This window comes from Apteryx rowi, unplaced genomic scaffold (genome assembly GCF_003343035.1).
Source record: "Apteryx rowi isolate R43461 unplaced genomic scaffold, aptRow1 scaffold_229, whole genome shotgun sequence".
NCBI lineage: Eukaryota > Metazoa > Chordata > Aves > Apterygiformes > Apterygidae > Apteryx > Apteryx rowi.
In genome coordinates, this window is record NW_020448630.1 from 914,093 (window position 1) to 934,432 (window position 20,340).

The 20,340-nt window shown below is 40.3% G+C and overlaps 1 protein-coding gene across 5 annotated transcripts in view; it reads left to right on the forward strand.

Moving 5' to 3' along the window:
- FYN (FYN proto-oncogene, Src family tyrosine kinase) overlaps window positions 1-20,340 on the forward strand; it is a 139,974-nt gene that overhangs the window by 97,268 nt on the left and 22,366 nt on the right. For all 5 annotated transcript variants that reach the window (XM_026065558.1, XM_026065555.1, XM_026065557.1 and 2 more), the window contains exons 4-10: window positions 1,158-1,415; window positions 1,960-2,056; window positions 5,134-5,232; window positions 6,517-6,620; window positions 11,257-11,406; window positions 15,182-15,337; window positions 19,551-19,730. In XM_026065558.1, the coding sequence (XP_025921343.1) occupies window positions 1,169-1,415; window positions 1,960-2,056; window positions 5,134-5,232; window positions 6,517-6,620; window positions 11,257-11,406; window positions 15,182-15,337; window positions 19,551-19,730 (1,033 nt within the window). In that variant the 5' untranslated portion in view covers window positions 1,158-1,168. The remainder of the gene's footprint in view (window positions 1-1,157; window positions 1,416-1,959; window positions 2,057-5,133; window positions 5,233-6,516; window positions 6,621-11,256; window positions 11,407-15,181; window positions 15,338-19,550; window positions 19,731-20,340) is intronic.

Below are 20,340 nucleotides of genomic sequence, written 5' to 3' on the forward strand. Positions count from 1 at the left end.
TTCTGTTCCAGGTTACATGTAAGACTGACCATACTGGATCAGATTAAGGGTCCATCCAGAGCAATGACCAATTCCCTAGATTCCTCACGCCTGACTTTAGAAACTTAAGTTTGTGTCTAGGTTCAGCTAGAGTCCATGGAAAGAGTTTGGTAACGCCAGCATGCAAGCGCTAAGATACTAGAGCTCACTGATGAAAATTCATACTAGATAAAAGCATGAACCTCTGAGGGCTTTTTTTTGAGATGTRGTGAATGACCCTCTGTCTCGCTCCACCTATTGAGAATATAGGCTCTTAACTTTTATGCAGCTAAAATTAAGAGAGATTAATCCAGACTCCAGTAGTGGCCAATGAGGATGCTGAACAAAAGGTTATAAAAATTAGAAATCTTAGAGGTAGAATGTACTCTCTCAGTTTCCTGGGATCTGGATTTTAAGGCTATTTGCATTTAACATGTTAATTCCTCCATGGTTTTGTCTAGTTTCTTAACTCATTTATCCTTTTGGCTACCCCAACCTCTAGTATCAACAGGTTTTATACTTCAGTTAGGTACTGTGTAAAACAGCACTTCCTTTTGTTTTAAATGCTCTATCTGATGAGTTGCCTCCTACTTTCCTGTAGAGYGATAATTATCTGCTCTGCTCTGTCTGCATCTCTGTATGTCACATAAGGCTCCAGCAAGGTATTACCTTTGCATGAAATCAATGGCAGCTATTGTGTAGTTGGCAATGGCAAAAATGAGACCGTGAGTTAAGTGTCTTGCTATGTATTTTGAAGCCAGACTTGAATATTTCTAGTTGTGCTTTTTGGCTGTGATCTTCCCCTGTGAGTTGTGCTCTCCTGGCAAAGGGTGAGTGAGAGAGGTTTCTTCCTCTTACTGCCTCCATGCAAGAAATTTCTGGCAAGGCTGGTCAGATAGCTGCTACTACAGTAAGAGCAGGTAGGATCTCCTTCCCAGGCCCTGATGGGAAACCACTGTGGGGAAGAATTTTGTGTGAGCTTTCCCAGCACGTTGCTGTTTATCTTCAAAAGCAGAGATTTTTTTCAAAATACTTGGCTTTCGAGCAGTGAGCTTAATTTGATCCTCTTCATATGTGGGTTAGAGAGAGATCTGGTGAGCATAAACGAATGAACACCTGTCCTTTCTTTGCTCTCCTAGGATTTTAGATAATGGGCTGTGTGCAATGTAAGGATAAAGAAGCAACAAAACTGACTGACGAGAGGGATGGCAGTTTAACTCAAAGTTCAGGCTACCGCTATGGGACAGATCCCACTCCGCAGCATTATCCTAGCTTTGGCGTGACTTCAATTCCAAACTACAACAACTTCCATGCCACAGGAGGCCAAGGATTGACAGTGTTTGGTGGAGTCAATTCCTCCTCTCATACAGGGACGCTGCGAACAAGAGGAGGAACAGGTGAGCTTCAAAGCCTTATTTCAGTGCATTTAATCAGTCACATTACATCAGGGACTGTTTGAGGGGACACAACCATCCCAGCATGTTGTTTAGAGTAGCGCTAACCTACAGATGCTAGTTCACTTTGGGGACATGCCCAATTTGGCTGCCTGCCTGCCTCATCCCTCAACCAGGGAATGAGAGAGGAATGTGGTTGAAGCAGGGAACCATCTAGAGTAGTTAACAGGAAACATTTGGCATGGGTATCTCTAAACTCCCTCTTCTCTGAACATTAGACCTCCTTTACTCACATGGGAACCTTCTCTTCTGTGTGGGTACCAAACCAAAAGGACTGATGATTGTAGAAACTGAAGGAGGTAGTGTGCCCACTGTCTGCCGAAAAGCACAGTGAGTAGAAGGGTTGTCCAAAAAGTAAGAGCCTTCAGCTCAGTTTGCTCCTCAGCCACTGGGGTGGCTTAAGTTTAGCTTAGCCACCTGATCTCTTGAGGTTCCTTTCACTTCTGTTTTCTGTGATGGAGTGTAACTCATGTTTGTTCTTCTTTAGGTGTAACTCTTTTTGTGGCACTTTATGACTATGAAGCAAGAACAGAAGATGACTTAAGTTTTCACAAAGGAGAAAAATTTCAAATACTTAACAGCTCGTAAGTTTTAAGCTTGGGAATATGCCTTTTAGTATTTTAAACTTATAATGTTGATAAATATGTTTATGTTATTTGTAAAATATGATGTGGGCTATTCAAGATATTTAGGGGTTTTAGTCTTTATGCTCACCTGTTTTTGTCTTTTAAGTGTTTTATTATTAAAAAAATCAGCCAAAATACAGTTTTACCTCAAAAATACATAAGTGTTAGATTGTGTGGTTCACTGCTTACATTTCAGAGTAAACTCACATTTGGAACACAGCACAAGCGCTGTACTTTACCAGTAGTAACAGAAGCTCTGCAAGGCTTATACTAACACTCTTTGCAATCTGCTGCAAGTATCTCTGCACAGGAGCGAGCTAAGAAAATCTGATTCACAGGAAGAAATGTGATCCAGACTTGCATGTCAACATGGGTTTAAAAGCATTAACGTGTTTTTCTTTTAAAGAAAAGTGATACAATCTGAACTTGTTAGGAAGCTCTGTTAAGTATAAATGCCCCATTGTACAGTTGCATTTTGTATGAAAACCTTACTTTCATCCTGGAAATCATTGATTTAAAATTAATATTATCAACTGCCTGTAGAAAAAGACACTTAGCAATTTAAAAATAGCATCTAAATATTACTGTGCTACTGACCTAAATCAGAACATCTTGTAATTCCTGGCTAAGAACATAAAGTTGAAGGTGCTGTCATATGTTCAGTACTGCTGTCATATAGAAGTAAAAATGGGTTAACAACCAAGTACATAGCTTTCTAGAGGCTTTGTGATATTTCTCCAATCTTTGTTTTTTATCCTATATGACAATGAGGCAAATTCATCCCTGGTGCAACTCCTGTTAATTTTAATAGAAGAACTTCAGGGTTGGAGTTGGCTCAGTGTGTATTAATGTAAAAAAAAGCCAGGTAATTCTGTGGAATATTTCATGAAATCATGAAGCTGAAGAGCTTTGATGTAAATGAAAGCACAAAAACTTCAGTTAAGACTTGTGAAGAGAGCAGCAGCTTAAAAACCTCTCTACTTCTAAATTAGCACTTGGGGGAAAAAAAAGACAGGCTTTTTTAAGCTATTATCCATTTTTTTCATGTTGCCCACCACTTTCCTAACCTTGCACAAACTCTGCCATCAGTAGAAACAAGTACAAATTCCTCCTGTTGCAAGTTCCTTACCCGTTCCAATTGGTGAAGTCCGGGGGTGCTCACAAGGACATGTGGAGCAGTGCTATTTGGAGTCAGTGGGACAGACAGATTCCCCCCATTTGTGGTTGGTTGCAGTACATGCATTTTGATGCAGGTGGTTACTGCCGGGAGGAAGGCTTTCTGAGGGAAGAAAATCAAGCAGCCACTGATTTTCCTGTAGGATTATAGAAGCTCAGTTCCTATCATAGTCAACTCTGTCCGCTTAGAAACACTAGGCCTAACCACACTCCCAGAGTATTGACAGCCAGGCTGGGATTGCATAGAAGCAGCTTTTCTGTGAGAATGCTTCATCTTTGCCCTTGTACCAGAAAGGACACGAAAGTGCCCTTTTTAATAGTCAGTGCTGCTTGTGATGAAGAAACATACAGGTGCATAAAAACAGTTTGCCTGGAATTTACTGAGGGTAAATTTTTTTTCGACTCCCAAGAAATGAAATTTGATTTTGGCTTTGGATAAGAAGTCCAGATTGGCAGTACCTGAAATGGCTTACAGAGGGTATCCTTGTGATTTTAAGTCAGGAATGATACCAAGCACAGTCTGGGGAAAAGAGGTGCCTGCAGGTGGTGATTCAGAGCAGAGTCTCACTCAGGTACTTTAAAACACCCACCCCATCATCCCCATCACCACCACTGCTCTGGCATGTCTGGCTAGCTCCATTAACTAGTCTCCTCCTAACCTAGGCTTGTCAGTTGAGTGCCTATAATTAAATGTTGTGAAAAAAATCTGCATTCCCCTTCCTTTCTGGCAGAGAGATTTAAGCTTCTCTGTCAAAGCAGAGGGGGTTGCTCATGATGTTGTTACGAGCTACAGCACCTTTTTTCCCTCCCTAGATATGATAAAATATCTCCATCTAGTGGAGTGTCCGTGCAGTAGGAGGGTAGAAGTGGGAACCAGTGATAATGGCACAGTTTTAGCAGCTGATAATAATAGCCATAAAGGAATCAAAATATTTATCAACAACAGTGTGGCATAATCTCTCAGAAATATTCTACAGCTGCATACCGGGGAAAGGTTAGCCCTTCAGCTTGCTAAAGTTAGGGTCATAAACCCTAAAGCACCCTAAACCCCTATGGCCCATTTCTCTAGAGATGCTAATACACACAATGTGCATTAAGATAGCGTTGGCTCCCAGCATCTAGAAAAGCTAGTTGTTCTTCACCTTCTGAGCTGTAGAATTGAAAACAGCTCTTTTTTGACTAACTGCAGCTGTTTTCTAGTTGTTTACCATAGAGTTCATATTCTTTCAAACTCCTAACAAAAGTGGAGTTAGAAATTTTAATAAGAGCACCTTCACGCAAGCTTTTTTGTCTGTTTAAAATGGCTTAGACAATGTGTTTTCATAACTGCTTTCTTACTGAAGATGCTGAACTTTCTGGCCACATTTGATAACAACAATTTGATAACAGTGAAGCGTGACCCTTAGAGGCTATCTAAAACTATTGACTATTTGATGTCTTTGTGTTTCAGATGGAGTATCCACACAGAAGTTTGAATGTCATGTTAAAATTAGCAGTGGATGTGAAAGTGTTGGTTTTGGCACTTTTTTAAAAGGCTCTCTCAAGAGTCTATAATTGATGTGGGGACAATTTTCAATATTCTATTCCAAATTCAGCCCTAACCAAATTTGATTTCAGTGGAAGTTATGTCTGTTTATGTCATTATGCTACATTTGGAAGGCTACGTTACTAATCACTACTGAGCTAATAACAGATGCAAATAAATACATGTTTTATTTTGGTTTAGATGCATGAAACAGTTCTCTCAGAACAGCCCATGATAAAGAGATGAGTTGCTGTGAATTCTTACAACACACAGCAGCAGTCAGATCATTGTCCTTACAGCTCTCCTTCACTTTTCCTCACCTCTGTTTCTGCAGGGAAGGAGACTGGTGGGAGGCCCGGTCCTTGACAACAGGCGAAACTGGTTATATTCCCAGCAATTATGTGGCTCCAGTCGATTCCATCCAAGCAGAGGAGTATGTTTTCTTTTCATTGTAAAGACCCATTAGTGCTGTACTTGAAGGAGACTTGAGGAGTTTGTTTTGATTGATTGCAGTGATTTTTCAAATGACTTGCATCATTTTTATTTCAATTCTCGACTGCACTGGTAAATAATTAGGTAATTAGTAACAGAAGCACAAGCTCAGTGCTTTTTCAATGTCAAAACAAAGGAAGAAAACCTAAAAGAACACAGTTCTGCTTACTTTATTTGGGTGTCAGCTAATTTCTAGCTTTAAACAAATGGGTCCCTTACTTTTCCTGAACCAAACTGTAAAAATATTTGGAGTCAACCGGTGTGCAAACTGTCCATTAAGCAGGGCAGCTTGTAACAAAAAATACATTTTGCAGGACAGGATGCATACAAAGTGTATGGCAAGCAGTATGATAAGGACATATGTACACAAAACAGTAGAGCACTGTGGCTGTGTGTGTATCCATATTATTTCCAGTTTGAGAGTTACATTGGGGTAGCTTAGATGTCTGAGCGGGTACTGTATAGCAGTGCTGCAAAGCATGACTGGGGGGATCTGTATGTTATCTGAATAAGCTCTGTAGAATGCCTTGGATTCTACTCTGGAGCTACTGTAGTCTGTACTTCAGGCTATGTTTGCTATAGTTCATTGACATTATTCTAATAACTAGGATATAAGTATTCCAACTGTCATCTGAAGTGCCTCTGACTTGGTTGACTGTGAAACGAAAAAAAAACCCCAAAACTTAAAACCCTGATTAGTTGCTGCAGGAAGGAAAAAGGTACTGAAAAGCCTTACAGAACCACGACAAAGTGGTTGCCTCTGGTCCTTCTACTGAGTTTTCATAGCTGTACTGCAAAAAAAATGTTGGATACTAATAAATCACTATGTAAATCAAATATGTATTTTAGAACAATATCTGTAAAAACACTGCTCTTCAGCAGCAAAGCATTTTTCTCCCTTCTTCCTTGTCTCTTCCTTTTCTCCCAAGTCTTGCCCACTGTTTGCTAAAAGTTGACCTTTGTGGTAAGACATCAAATAAGCATTCCCCGCCTCTACTGATAACAGGCTTAATACAAGTGCTAGTGTACAACATATATAACATCTACTCCACAGATCTGTCATATTACCTTCCCACCACAATCAAATGGCTGCAGTAAGAGGATAGTGGTTGAATATACTTGAGTAACCATATTTTCCACAAATAATCTACCATGTCTGAGCTCTGTGACACTGTCAAGTAATCCTATATAGCATTTTCTTACTATTTCTGATGTTTTCCCCAAGGTGGTACTTTGGCAAACTTGGCCGAAAAGATGCTGAGAGGCAGCTGTTGTCATTTGGAAACCCAAGAGGTACCTTCCTTATCAGGGAAAGTGAAACTACCAAAGGTATGCTGGCCAAAGCTATTCTGACTACTAATCAGTAGGTATAAGAGAAAAATTATGGTAAGTTTGTAAAATACTGTGTTCAGGGATACCAAGGTAGAGAAAAGTGTCATCTTGCATATACGTGTGCCAAGGAATTAGATGTCTGGACATCCCAGGTTTCAGAGTGTTCGAAGCAGAAAACAACCCAAGTGCAACCCATGCCTCACTCAGCCCATGGTATCTGCAGTACAAGTTAGGCACAGGCAGGGTGCTCTGCTCTGCTGTCATGCTCAGAGCGCTGTACTGTCTGAACGATTGTGCTGAGATACTACTATTACAATGGAGTTGGAGGAGTCAGGCCCTTCAGAGCAGCGCCTGTGGGCTCCTGGTGTCCATATTAGGGTCCAGACAGGGCCAGCTGGCTTACTGTGAATACATACTGAGAATCTGCAGTTTAGTTTGGTGAAAATTGCTGTTTGCTTCAGAACAAGCAGAATGTCTGACTCTTCTTGACTATAAAGTGTAAGATAGACTTGCAGGGAGGGAGGTGCTGTTTATTATTTTGGGAAGACAGTTAGGAGAGTTTTTTGGTCTTTCCTCTTTAGGAAGGATCCTTGGAAAAAAATAGCCATTTTAAATTCATAGATTAACAGTGAGAAAACTTGAAAATATTTCCAATGAATATATTCTGGAAATATTTAATTGTATACATTCTGTTGAAATGAAGTGGAAGGATGTATTCTCCTCCTCCCCTCTAAAAATATTGCAGGAGCTCCATCTTTCTTGCTTTTTCATTTTGTTAATGAGACCTATCAATTTCTTCAAAGCTTCATCTTCACAGAAACGTCTCTCTAACTCATATGACCATTGGGGAGAAAACATGCAACTAAATGGAAACAAATCTGACCATTTCTTAATTGACCAACAATGTGAAACCATAGCTGGGGAAGCATAAGTCACTAGAATTCATTCCATGGAAATTCTGAAGTCTAATGATGGTCTATATGATTAAAGCACTGACTTTTCAGTGCTTTGAGCAGAGTACACTGTCAGCTAGAGTTGGCATCCAAAGTGGTTGGAGTCCTGGCTGGTAAAAGGACTTAAGGAAGAGAAGCACCACTTCCCACTTCTGTCCATCTCACCTATCTTCAGATGCTGTATTCTATCATCTAAAATTTTAGGTTTTAGAATTTTTGACCCCTGCAGTCACTGAACTCTTCCTTCATTGTATTTAATTCTGAAGATTGGTTATCATGCAAAATCAGAATCGACGTGCTGTTGTTTCAGATGGTTAATTTCCCATCCTGTCACTCAGCAGCTTCTCCATACCTAAGCTAGCAGCAAAGCATTTCTCACCAGGATCAAGACATGCTCTAACTTGCTCTCTTTTTTGCAAATAGCCTCCACCTGCTCAGTTTGTCCAACTGTTGTTGTTATGCATATGAGGAGCAGGACTTCATTCCACTCTATACGGAGTTTGAAAAGTCGCTAACACAGGCATGCTTAAAAACACCCACTACACTATTTCTCTAAACCATGCTATCAGTCGAGTCTATTTTGACCTTTTTTGTGCAGTGGTAGGAGAGATGTTTTGCAGGAGCATTTACTTAGCTAAGTGAGGTTTTTTCTAGGGCTTCTTTGGAGAAACAAAAAGTTTTGGGGAAATGGAGTAATCCATCATGGATGTGCTTATAACAACAAGCTTAATTTCTCTGCTCTTGAACCTGAGGCTTTCTACATCTTCAGGCTAAGTTGGCACCAAAGCCAATGGAAAAAAGAACATGCATGCTTTTTGTCAAAAGTGCCCATTTCCTTTCTCATCCTTGTGGTGTCTCTGGAAATACATTGTTAGAGGAAAATAGAAAAACCTTGTTGTTCATGAGAGAGAAAACAGTCAGCTGAGAAAACTGATTGGTGCATTCTCCTGTAAGTCTCAAAATGCTTTACTCTAGCTAGTCATCTTGGGCTTGAGGCAGGAATTGCTTTGTGACCTAGAGTTGTCCCCTTTGCTTTAAATAACAACACTAATAAAATTAATCAAGCTTGTGTTAAATGTATCCAAGTAGATGACTTCAGCCTGAGTTTAACTTCCCATGGTCATGCTTGCCTTTTACCATACTTCCAAAATAAATCAGTCAGATTTGGCTTTTTATTTTTGCAAAGCCTGACTACCCAGGTATTTCGTCAGCTCTTACATTAGTCTGTATAATCCTTCACCTGGTTTCAATCTGCACCTTTCAATGCTGTTTGTTTTTAGGTTTGTTTTTTTAAAAATTCATTAATATGATGTACTGCCGTGTGGTATTTCTATCCAAATTTATATTATGTGTATCCCTTATATTTGAATTTATCAGCAGATAATAATGAATAGTCTAAATAATGAACAGTCTAAATAAATGAATAATGAAATGAATCTTGGTTCTTGTTTTTGTCCAGATTTGAACTAAATTTCCAGTCCTGCAACTTGATCTGAGGTTGGTGGGGTTCCACAGGGGGCCACCCACGCAGATCTGATTGCAGAACTGGAGCCAAAGATTGTTTACATTTTCCTAAAGAATCTGAGATACTGATCAGATAGGCAGGGAATGTGACTAAAGAAAATACAGCTGCTCTTAGTGGATCAAAACTCACAAATGCAGAGTTGGAGAACTCTGCCTGGAAAACTTTGGAAGCAGGACAACAGTGTACAGCCATCAGTGTTGGTACAAAGCATGTACAAGATTTGCCTGCAAATCCCCCAAAAGCTCCTAGTTTAGAGAAATGTACTTACTCAGTGGGAGACTTTCCTCAGAAAAATAACCTGAACAATTTTTTTCTACACTTAAAAATAAGAAGCCTTTCACTTCTTTCGGGGTATCTCCCATTCATGTAAAATAGAATTGTGTGTAAATGCTGGCTCTTTTCCTCCTATTTAGAGGATAAATAACAGGGAATTTGAGAACTCCTTGGAGTTTAGGGGTGGAGGAGTTTTGTTTGCTGCAGCTCCACTCAGTGGCAAGCTATTTACCAGTGTGATCTGTTGCAGTTTAGTATGGTCAGAGAAATTTCAGAATTCCATAAAATTCTTGCTGGGGAGAATCCAGGAATGACATTCTATATCAAGAATTTCAGCTGTGTAACTGTGGAGGTGGTTTAAACCATTTTATTTAGATGGAGGTGCTTCTGGAAGATGTGAATGTCAGGTGTGTCGAAAAGTACAGGTAGAGTTTGGATAAGCAGCAGCCAGGGCTGTTTGCTTTCAGACCTGTAGGAAATTATCCCACCTTCCAGGCAATCCAAAATTATCTGATGTTGGTTGTCCTTTCCTGTTCTTAGCTGAAATGTTTGCCAGTGAAAGCAGTCCAGTCTCCAGAAGGGGGGCCTTCCTGAGATCTCTACAGTTGCTTCCAGTATTTTCTTTTAATGTCTGCATTACCTTTGAGTAAACAAGATATCCTTCTGAGCCATGAGCGAAGATACCTTCCCTGCTGCCTTTGAAACGACCAAGCTTTTGCTCAGAAAACTGCATTATGCTGTAAAATGTGATTTCACCTTTGAAAATGTAGAGAACCAACATGTGGGTGTCACTGTATCTGGAATAGGATTCTGCTTCAAATTAAGACACCTGACTGCGCAGGTCCCTGTGAAAGTGTGCAGGCTCCCTTTACAGTCAGTGGAGAGCTGAGGCTCACTTCAGTTGCCCACGATTGAAGACACCTAGTGTTCAAACCTGAATCGCACCGTCAATGTGTACAGTACCATTATAGTCAGTGGAAACGAGGTTGGAATTAAGTTGCCTTAACAGCACCAGATATTTGTGTTTGGGCCTCTGCACCAAGCACATAGCACACCTACCACTACACCTAAAACCTAAATCCAGCCCCTGAACTGAGTTTCCATTGCGTAGGCATGAGCATTTAGAGCCATTTGAAATGCCTGAAGGTATCCAAGGCATCCACATGGATTGGACAAATTCGACACCTGTGGGAAAACTGCTGCCCTGTGAAGAGGCCAGGCAGGATGTCTCACATGGTGTCCCATTTGGCATCTCACATGGCACTTAAGCTCTGTGTTTGGGCATCTGAATCCCACCAGTAATATCTAAAGTTCCTCCATGGATTTGGAAAGGGAAATGTGCAGTTCTTGCAGATCTTCTGATGCATGATGTCAGTGTAGTAGGGCTTTCTCATCCAAAGATTGTGACATACAAAGTTGGTTAATTTGGTTGTTTAATGCTTGTAAAGCAGTTTGGGATCCGTCTGGGTAACAACACTACATAGATATGAAGTTATTATCTCCACTGGCTCCCATGAAAATCTTGACATTTACCACCCACTGGCATTTACCTAAAGTACAGTATTTGCAGTGTAACCTGACACTTAGAGTGGGAAAAGTAAATTTAACGACCTGAAGCAGTAAATGTTAAGATGTGAGTTTTCATTTACCCAAAAGTCCTGATTTCTTTCTAGAAAAGTATGAAAGAGGTATGGCACGAACACCCTCAGATTTCTGTGATACTTGCTTTAATTACGTTGGATTCACTTGTTCTTTCTCAAGGTAGAATAGGCATTTTTTAAAGCAAATTCTCTTTTATTTTATAGTAAACGACTGGCAAACCAAAATCTTTAGCTGTCTAAAAGGTGTTTATGATTTTTTATTCCTCTTTCTCTTGGAACAGGTGCCTATTCCCTGTCTATTCGTGACTGGGATGATATGAAAGGAGATCATGTCAAACATTATAAAATTCGTAAACTTGACAATGGTGGCTATTATATCACAACTCGGGCGCAGTTTGAAACTCTTCAGCAGCTGGTTCAGCATTATTCAGGTAACTTTTCAGAAAAATACCTGACACTCTTGAGTGCTTTAAAACAAAAGTGTTTGCTTCTGTGCTCTCATATGTATAAGATGTCCTGAAGAGTCATTTGAGCTATGTCTCTTGCTTGTTGTAGTGCATTATCACTTTCCCATTATAGTTATAAATGGCTTTAAGTGCGATTCATAGTGCACAGCAGCAGAGCTTTTTAAAGGTAGCAGACTACTCAGGTAAAGGTTTTGCCTGCTCTGCCTTTTCTAAGAAAACAGAATTACTGAATTTGACTTCCACATCTCAAAGCATGAATTCCCTGTGCATAAGCGAGTGCTGATATGTACCCTTTTGCAGCGTAGTATTGCTAATAAAGCATTTACAGAATTACATTGTGGCATTCAGTCACTTAAGACAACAGCAGAAATGTTTCCATATATTACTTGACTCAAATTTTCCTATTGAATTTGTGTTCAATGTGCAAAGTATTAACATTTAAATTATCAGCAGTCTCATTTTAAAAATAAATATGACAAAGTGGGCATTTCTTTGTATATATTGTTTGTCTCCCACTCACACTCACCTCTATTTTTTTTAATTCCTGTGATTAAAAAGTGGTGTGCACAATTCAACCAGAAGTGCATCCTGCTGTCATTGGGAATTGGTATACAATAACCTAGGACTTAAAAGCCCCCAAAATCTCTGCACAAGTTCACTGGTTATTACACAGAAGACTGCCATACTTCTCAACAGTTCATTTTTAAAACAGAGTATGGATTTTTAAATTATTATTCTTTATTATTTTGTCTTTACTTTAGCTTTTCATCATATTAACAGGTGACCCCAAATGCTTGCTGCTCAAAAACTTTTCATAAATTTTGCTTGGGAAATCAACTCCTTTGTGGGGTGTTTTTTCTCTATCCTTTGTATTCTGTCTGCTGTATTCTTATGCTGCTCATAATAGACATCTGGCTGTCTTCTCCGCCCAATTTCTGATGGGTGTGTGCTGCCTGGGAGAATTTCTAGCTGTTTCTGGTGACTCGACATTAAACTAAGCTAAATGATATACAGAAACTCACATCTAAAGATGTTAATTTTCATCTCCACTATACCAGCTTTTTTGGTATATATCAACTTTCAATATATATCAATCTGTGGTCAAATTATTTGGGTCATGTATTTTCCATGCACAGATGCAGAGACAAATAGGGTCTGGAAGCAGTCAGTTCTGTGCAACACAGGGGCATGATTAGTAGGATCCAGGTAGCTCAGGAGAGCATGGTACTGACCAACTCCAGAGGTTTCACTTGCAGCCTCCCAGGCCCAGGTGAACATAGTAGCCCTCGTTCCATGCCCAGCCCTAGCTGACTCCAAGCATAAACAGTGCCTCTAACTCCCCTGCGCAGGGTTCTGGATTTTCAGAGCTGTATCAGCTCTATCACAGCACCTTGTGGGTGCCTAGATCTACTTTGTGGAGTGCAGCTCAGAGATGCCCAAATGACTCTGCAGAGATCAACGTGGTTCCTTGGTGTCCACTGCAGAGAGCATAGGTCAGTGCCTTCACAGCAGGACAGGTATGCTCTGCAGCCCACCTTTCAGGCCTCATCCCCTAATTGTCCAGGCTCGAGGACCCCTCCTGTCCAGGCAGCTGGATACCAGGATATCCAGGCAGACAGTGTACAATCTGGTCTCATGTAAGCAGTCCTGAGTCAGGACTCAGAAGTACAAAGTGTATCTAGACACAGTCCAGGTATCCCTGCACTGCACTCCTATTGCACTGCGGAGTACCCTTATTAATCAGACTTTCATGGATGAGATTTCCAGACCAAAAGTACTGAGATCCCCAGGGTGTGCTGATATCAGACTGAAGTCCAGTAGCAGCATATCTGAAGCTGCAGCACCAGTCACCCACTCCCTAGCAGTAGAAGACCTTTCAAGAAAAAGCATTGCTCTTGCATGTGCAGTCTGGTCTTATTGGAGCACAAGCATGCCAAGTTTCTGTTTCAGTTAAAGGAAGCAAGGAGATCTTAAAAACTCCTAGGTCCTTTCTGCAACTATCCAAACACATAAGGAGGTTTTCCAGATATTACCTGTATTTTGAGTCCCTATCCTAATGTTCCCATTGGAAGTATCTTGAAATGAGACATGCTAACTAGTCAGTTCATCTTCCCAGCTTTGTGGTCTTTGTTGTCTTGCTACAGGAGGCACAACAAGGTCCATGTCAAGGTGTCTATAGGGACTTTCCCACTGTGCCACGGCATTTGTGCTGAGGAGGTAGAGCTTGGTGTTGCAAGAACTTTGATGCTTTCCTACCTTGTGATGCTGAAACAAACTTTTCAACTGCCCAGAAAGAAATCTTACACAGGAGAATGAAAATTATATTTGAGTCTCAAATACAGTAGCAGTTCTCCTCTTTGTCCTGCTCTGCTGCATCTGTTTTAAAGTACAAATTGCTCTGCTAGCTTTATGATCCAGTCTGCCTTGTGCAGCACAGCATACTCTACAGCAGTAGATATATAGCACTGGTTTTACTCCTGCTAGAATATCTTGTGACTTCTGTCACAGTTCAGTCTTCTGTGAAGCTTTAGAAGGGATAAGTATAGTGAATTTGCCCTAATGGTGCAGGACTGGCTGCATACACTAACAAAGATTTGCACTGTAAAGAAYGTGAGAAAAAGTTTTTCACAGAATACCTAGAAAAAATTGTGCAAAAAAAGGTCTGCCAAATTTTCGTTGGTGTGATTTTCAGAAAAACTGAATCTTCGCTGTGGTACTTTGACTCAGTTTAGAAGCACTCCAGTTTGTGGATTACTGATAATTTTTGAGCAGTTATACTGTACTATACTATACCAGTTACCTAGGAAGTTGCCTTAAAGCAGTACTGTGGGAGAAGGAAAATCCTGAGTCCACATGAGAAACCATTGATGGTCACCTTCAGTTTAAGGCTGTGGAAGCAGAAACTAAAATATTTCTTGTTCTGTCTCAAATGAATATGTTTCAGTGTTCAATTTCTAATCTTCCAGGATGCTTTGTGGTATGCAACTAACAGCTGTTGTGAGTAGCATTGTTTTTATGCTTACTGTTTTTGTTTCATGTCACACTTTTATTTCTTTCCTCTCCTTTGCTGTTGGCTTCACTTCTGGCTCCATCAGAGAGAGCTGCAGGTCTTTGCTGCCGCTTAGTAGTCCCCTGTCATAAAGGAATGCCAAGGCTTACTGATCTGTCTGTCAAAACCAAAGATGTCTGGGAAATTCCACGAGAATCCCTACAGTTGATCAAGAGACTGGGAAATGGGCAGTTTGGGGAAGTATGGATGGGTATGGAGTAAAATAATTATTTTAAAATAGTGCTCTGTGTGGGGATTACAAGATGGAAGGTGAAAGGGTAGGACATTCTCACCCCCACAAAAAAAAAAAAAAAGGTGCAAAGCTCAAATTATTAGGAAAAATGCCTTGGGAATCATGTCTCTGACTCTGAAATTCTTTCATCTTCAACTTTCACAGTAATTGATGGCAAAGGAAAACTGAAATTTCATGTTCCTTTGGAAGGTTTCAATTTTGACAAATTACTACAGTCTTAATAATAAATCAAGGCTCACATAGTAGTCTGTTAATTATATCAAGGAGCCTTTTCCTGCAAACTAGCAAAAAAAGTCCCTACCTTCAGTATCCAAAAATCAGTGTTTGCAAGTGAACATTAATGCGACACTGAAAGACAAGTCACCTTCCATCTTTGTCAATGCATGCATTATTTTGGATTATAAGTGTGTTTTTTTTATTAATTTCCTCTCCTATAGAGAAAGCTGATGGTTTGTGTTTTAACTTAACTGTGATTGCTACGAATAATACCCCACAAACTGTTGGATTGGCTAAAGATGCATGGGAAGTTGCACGTGATTCATTATTTCTGGAACAGAAGCTTGGTCAGGGCTGTTTCGCTGAAGTGTGGCGTGGTAAGGCAGAGAATATATTTTGCTTTGGATGGATCTTTTAAGGCCCTCTTGACAGAAATAAGCATTTCAAATAGAAATCTAAAAGCTAAAAGATCAGAACGGTATGAAATGTTAGTGTATATCACCTAATGCAGTCAGACCTAAATACAGTAATCTGTGTGGAAACTTCCTTTTAATTTGCACTCACTGGTATGAGGGGCTAGTGCTTTAAACTTCATTMATTGCAATGGGTTTATTTAGGTGACTACACAATAGCTAAATATTAAAGTAGGAGTGATACTAATCTCATAAAGCAGAGTGGCTAACCAGAAATTAATATCAAGCAGACATTTTTCTTTTCTCGTATGTTTTAGCATTGATGGGGTCAGACCCTGAAAATGCTTCCATCCCCTCCCCCAGTTTAAAAAATGATGGCAAGTATCAGCAAGCTAATATTGTCAAGCTAGCTTTCCCATGCATCCGCTTCATGAATTCTGTTTTGAAATTTGTGTATGTGGCAAAACCCTGTAACTTGATATAGAGGCCAGGGACAATAGAGTCAAGACTTGCCCAGCCCAGCTGAACCCACTCTTTGAAGTCCAGGAATACGGACATTTTCCAAATCCACTGACATTGTTTTCTGCACACTTGCCTGATTTTCTTACTGCTCCCTTCTGCATGAGCATCCTTCTTTAAATGACTGTAAAACAATAGCAATTAAAAGATATATAAATCTTAGTATAGTCTTAGCATTGAAACACAACGTACTGGTCATTTAATGAGAGGTATACTCATTTTTTACACCAAATTACATTCTATATAGCCTCTTTAAAATGACTGATTTAAAAAAAAGAAACACTATAGGTAGTTTCTTCACTTGAGGGTCATTTGGTGACCGATTTGGTAATTCTTTTTGCTGCAATGACACAAAAGAATGTAAAACCAAAATAACCATTGGGCTGTCCAGGGTTCTTGCAGCTATTTTCCATTGCAAGGCTACAGCAAGGAACATACCAGCAAGTCTATGAAGTTTATAGAGTGCAGTTGGCCTGTTGCAAAGAAAATTGCCTATGATATTCTCTGTTAGCATCCCAAGATAACTGCAATTTCACCTTCTCGTTCTCCATCTTGAATGCATGTGAGAGATTCAAGCTGATGTTAATTCTTAGTGGTCAGCTTTGTGCGCCACAGATCTTAAACTGTTACAATAAGCTAAATTAGCAAATGCAATTCAAAAAAATCTCAGCTGTGAGAAATAAAGTATCAAGTATCTGTCAGAAATATATAAGGTATTATTATAGTTGTTGCATTATTTCTTAAAGTAATATGTAGTAGAAATATTTTAACAGCCATGAAGCATTACCAAATTAGAATAGATAATACATTAAAAATGAATAAAAAATGCATCAAGTAATAACTAACTACCAACAGGAGGAGTTCAGAAGGAGGTCTCTACTAATGAAGGTTAACTAGTTTTTCAAAGACAGATAAAAATACTAAAGCACAACAAGAAAATTTTACAATTTTAACAGCAATTTGGGTGAGAAGATGAAATAACCTTTGCACTTGATTTTCCTTTTTTAACTGGAGAAATTCACAAAAGTGTTTTTAAAAAGTAGAATTACCAAAAACATTTCACGGTAATAGAATGAGTCTTGGGTTTTTTATTATAGCCAAGCAAATAGATAATACACAATTAATCTGGTTAACACACCAAGTAAAATCCTAGTTTATTAATGTCAGTGACAAAAGCCCTGGTGTCTGTGAGACTAGGTTTTCATTCCAGGTTTATATAATTTGTGGTAATTTTGCAAAGTGACCATGCCTGAAGGTACTCTGTGGTTCTGTTTCTCAGTGGCCCCATATGAAACATACTCTCTTTTACTCATTAGAGAAGGCTTTGGCCAGTCTGCTTAAAATCAGAAAGTGAAGCTGTATCCTTCCTGGCTTACACATTAGTGCCAGTGAAGTGAAATCCTGTTTYAGCTCTGATTTGAAGGACTAAGAGCTGAAGAGTCAGCCTCAGGTACCCTGAGCTAGCAGTAGCTCAGGACATTATTCCACCACTGAGAGAGGTCACAGCACCTGGCACCGAGCTGGCAGAAGAAAGACAAGGCTTAGTGGAAACCAAAATTGTACAGCCCACTTTTAGCTAATATATATCTCAGGCCATCCTTAAACAACATAGGACGTTGCTGCATGAATTGCCCTGGAAGTGAAGGAGAACATACCCAGTGGCTCCCAGCCGCTTCTCTGTCCTTGACCAGGCAAGATGTCAGCTGGGAATTGACTCTTTACACAAAAGCAATCCAATTTGGTTGTGCTCTGGCAGGTTGCAAAAAGTTCATGAGCAAGTTATTTTGGCTTAGCCAGTTCCTGCACAACAACTGAGCAGTGGTAACTGGCTGTTATCGTGCTCTTAAGAAGTTCTGAATAGGCTTATTTTACATGTTACCACTTTCATTGACATCCTTAGTTACAGAAACTAGATTTAAGTCTGAGTCTTCGTTTACTTTGTAGGCCTTCTGCAAACCTCACGCTCACGTGCAGAGGAGTAAATTTCACCCAGTGCAATTAATTCCTGAAGCCATTCAGGATTGTTCTCCTGCCTTATTAAATAGCAGTTCCCTATAAATAGATCACGTTCTATATGAAATTCTTGAGATCCAAGTTAAAAGAATTCCACAGCCACACTTTCACAGTCAGTGCTCTCTATAGAGAGCCAATGGAGAGTGTAGACTGCTTGTTTCTGCATTAAAAATGATTTCTTAGTTATTTTTAAAGTAACTTTTTAAAAAACAGGCATTTGCCATTGCTTCTGTTGCATTTGGCACCCTATTACTGTAGGACTGTGGTTGTGAATTTATCAGTAAAGATAGTCAAGAATTTTTCTGAACAACCATAGTTCCGTACATGCCTATCAACTCCAAAATGCTCTGTGAAGACATACCAGTTTGAGAAGTTTTCATCGGGTTTTCTGCCAGCTCACTTAGCAAACTGCGGGGGATCCTGCACATCCCGGGTTGATGGTTTCATCCTTCCCTACTGACTCCTGGTAGTTCAGGGGTCCCATTCAAATCTGCTTCAACCCCATGGGCAGGGGACAACTGGAAAGCCCTAGGGAAGTGATATTTCCACCCATTTTCATTTTCTTTTCTTTCCCTTCCCACCCACCCCACTCCCGAGAAACCTGTTGACATAGGTAGGTGTTTATTTCTTCCTTTCCTGTCCTTCCTCTCCCCCTTGCAAATACCCAAGTGAAGCCACACCGCTTGTGGGAAGCTCCGAGTCAGCGTTGCCCAGCTCTCTCCGGGTCCTCATGCAGGCTGTCAGGGTCCAGAGCAGGTGCCTGTGCTTCCCTGCTGGTGCCCCGGGGCTCTGCACCCCAGCACTGCCGGCCTCTGCGGCCGCCGGGCCCTTGCACTCCTGGGCTGCACCGGCCACACAGACAATCCCTCAGGAGCAGGTCTGCAAGTTTCCAGTAGCAGAGCAGTATGCTTGGCTGCATTGCCCCAGAGCAAGGTATTCCAGAAAACTTGGTAAATCATGGCTGAAAAGTGATGCAACTTGTTCGTGTCCTTGCTAACCACAAGTAAATAACAAAGTGAAGTGGACAAGAACCACCTAATTTTCAATCAGCAGCTGCTGGGCTTCTGGGGGTGAGGAAGGAAGGGGAAAAGACACATTTCATTTTGGAATCATGCCGGTGTTTCTAAAATGAAATCAGTTCAGAATTTGTTTCTGGGGGAATTTTTCGTAGAATGTTTTTTGCTCTGATTCAGAACAAAAAATGTTAAAATGGCCTGCAAACTGAAAGTTCTGGGTTTAACCAGTTCTGTTATCCATATCTGTAACTGGAGCTGTGTTGTTTGTCAGTAGTAATTACTTGTCACCAGGGAAATATGTGAAGATGGATTTTAACAGTATGTACTCGGTCCTACATTTCTTACTCAGAGAAGGTTTCCATGGACATCAGTGGAAGCGTTGTCTGAGTAAGGCAAGGGAGATTGTGCCCCAATGCCAATGGGAGTATTATTTTTCAGTAAAATAGAAAAAGACTAAATTATGAGGGAGAGGTGGGAGGAATATAAATGATAAGGCAAAATGTGAAAACACTTAAAAAAAAAAAAAAGCAGTAGTAAGCGTTCTTGCTAGTTTACTCTTCGGTTACATTAGGTGTTGGTCAGAAAAGGAGCAGAAGATGTTTAACCTAACTAAATATCTGTGCTTGTAGGTACATGGAATGGAAATACTAAAGTGGCCATCAAGACTCTGAAGCCTGGCACTATGTCTCCAGAATCGTTCTTAGAAGAAGCCCAAATCATGAAGAAGCTAAAACATGACAAACTGGTCCAACTTTATGCTGTGGTATCTGAAGAACCCATCTATATTGTCACAGAGTACATGAGTAAAGGTGAAGCCAGAGCTGCTACCCTTGAGAGCAATATTTTTTTTTGTCAAAGCTATTTGTGGATACAGAGGGAGATGCAGTAGGATGCATGAACAGTGTGTATAAGGAAGGAGAGAGAGAATAGGAAACTAAATTCACTTCTGGCTTCAGAAGAGTTATGAATTCAGCTCTGAACTGGGCCCCAAAAACTAAAATCCCCTAAATGTACACATAACAGAAAATTTGTGCCAGGTAGGGGGAGGGAGAATTTGGTACAGCTTAAGTGTTTCCAACTTTATCAGCATCTAAACTTCCCTTACAACTGGAGATTTGCATTTTCTAGGTTTGAGTCATATTACATAATGCTTCCTGAGATCCTAACTTTTCCTGGCACTGGCGTCTTCTTTCAATATTTACTTCTCAGCCTAAGATTTTGCTTTCAAAAGGAAGTCTGAGTTCTAAGGCATACACCTCACTCTCAGATCAGAGCTTAATTTTAAGTCTACCCCATTTATCATTTTAATAAACAATTTGCATATATGGTTTTCTTCTCTTTCCCCTTGCCTCTCCTCGCCTTGCCTCGCCTTGCCTCGCCTCCCCTTCCCTCCCCTTCCCTCCCCTCCCCTCCCCTTCC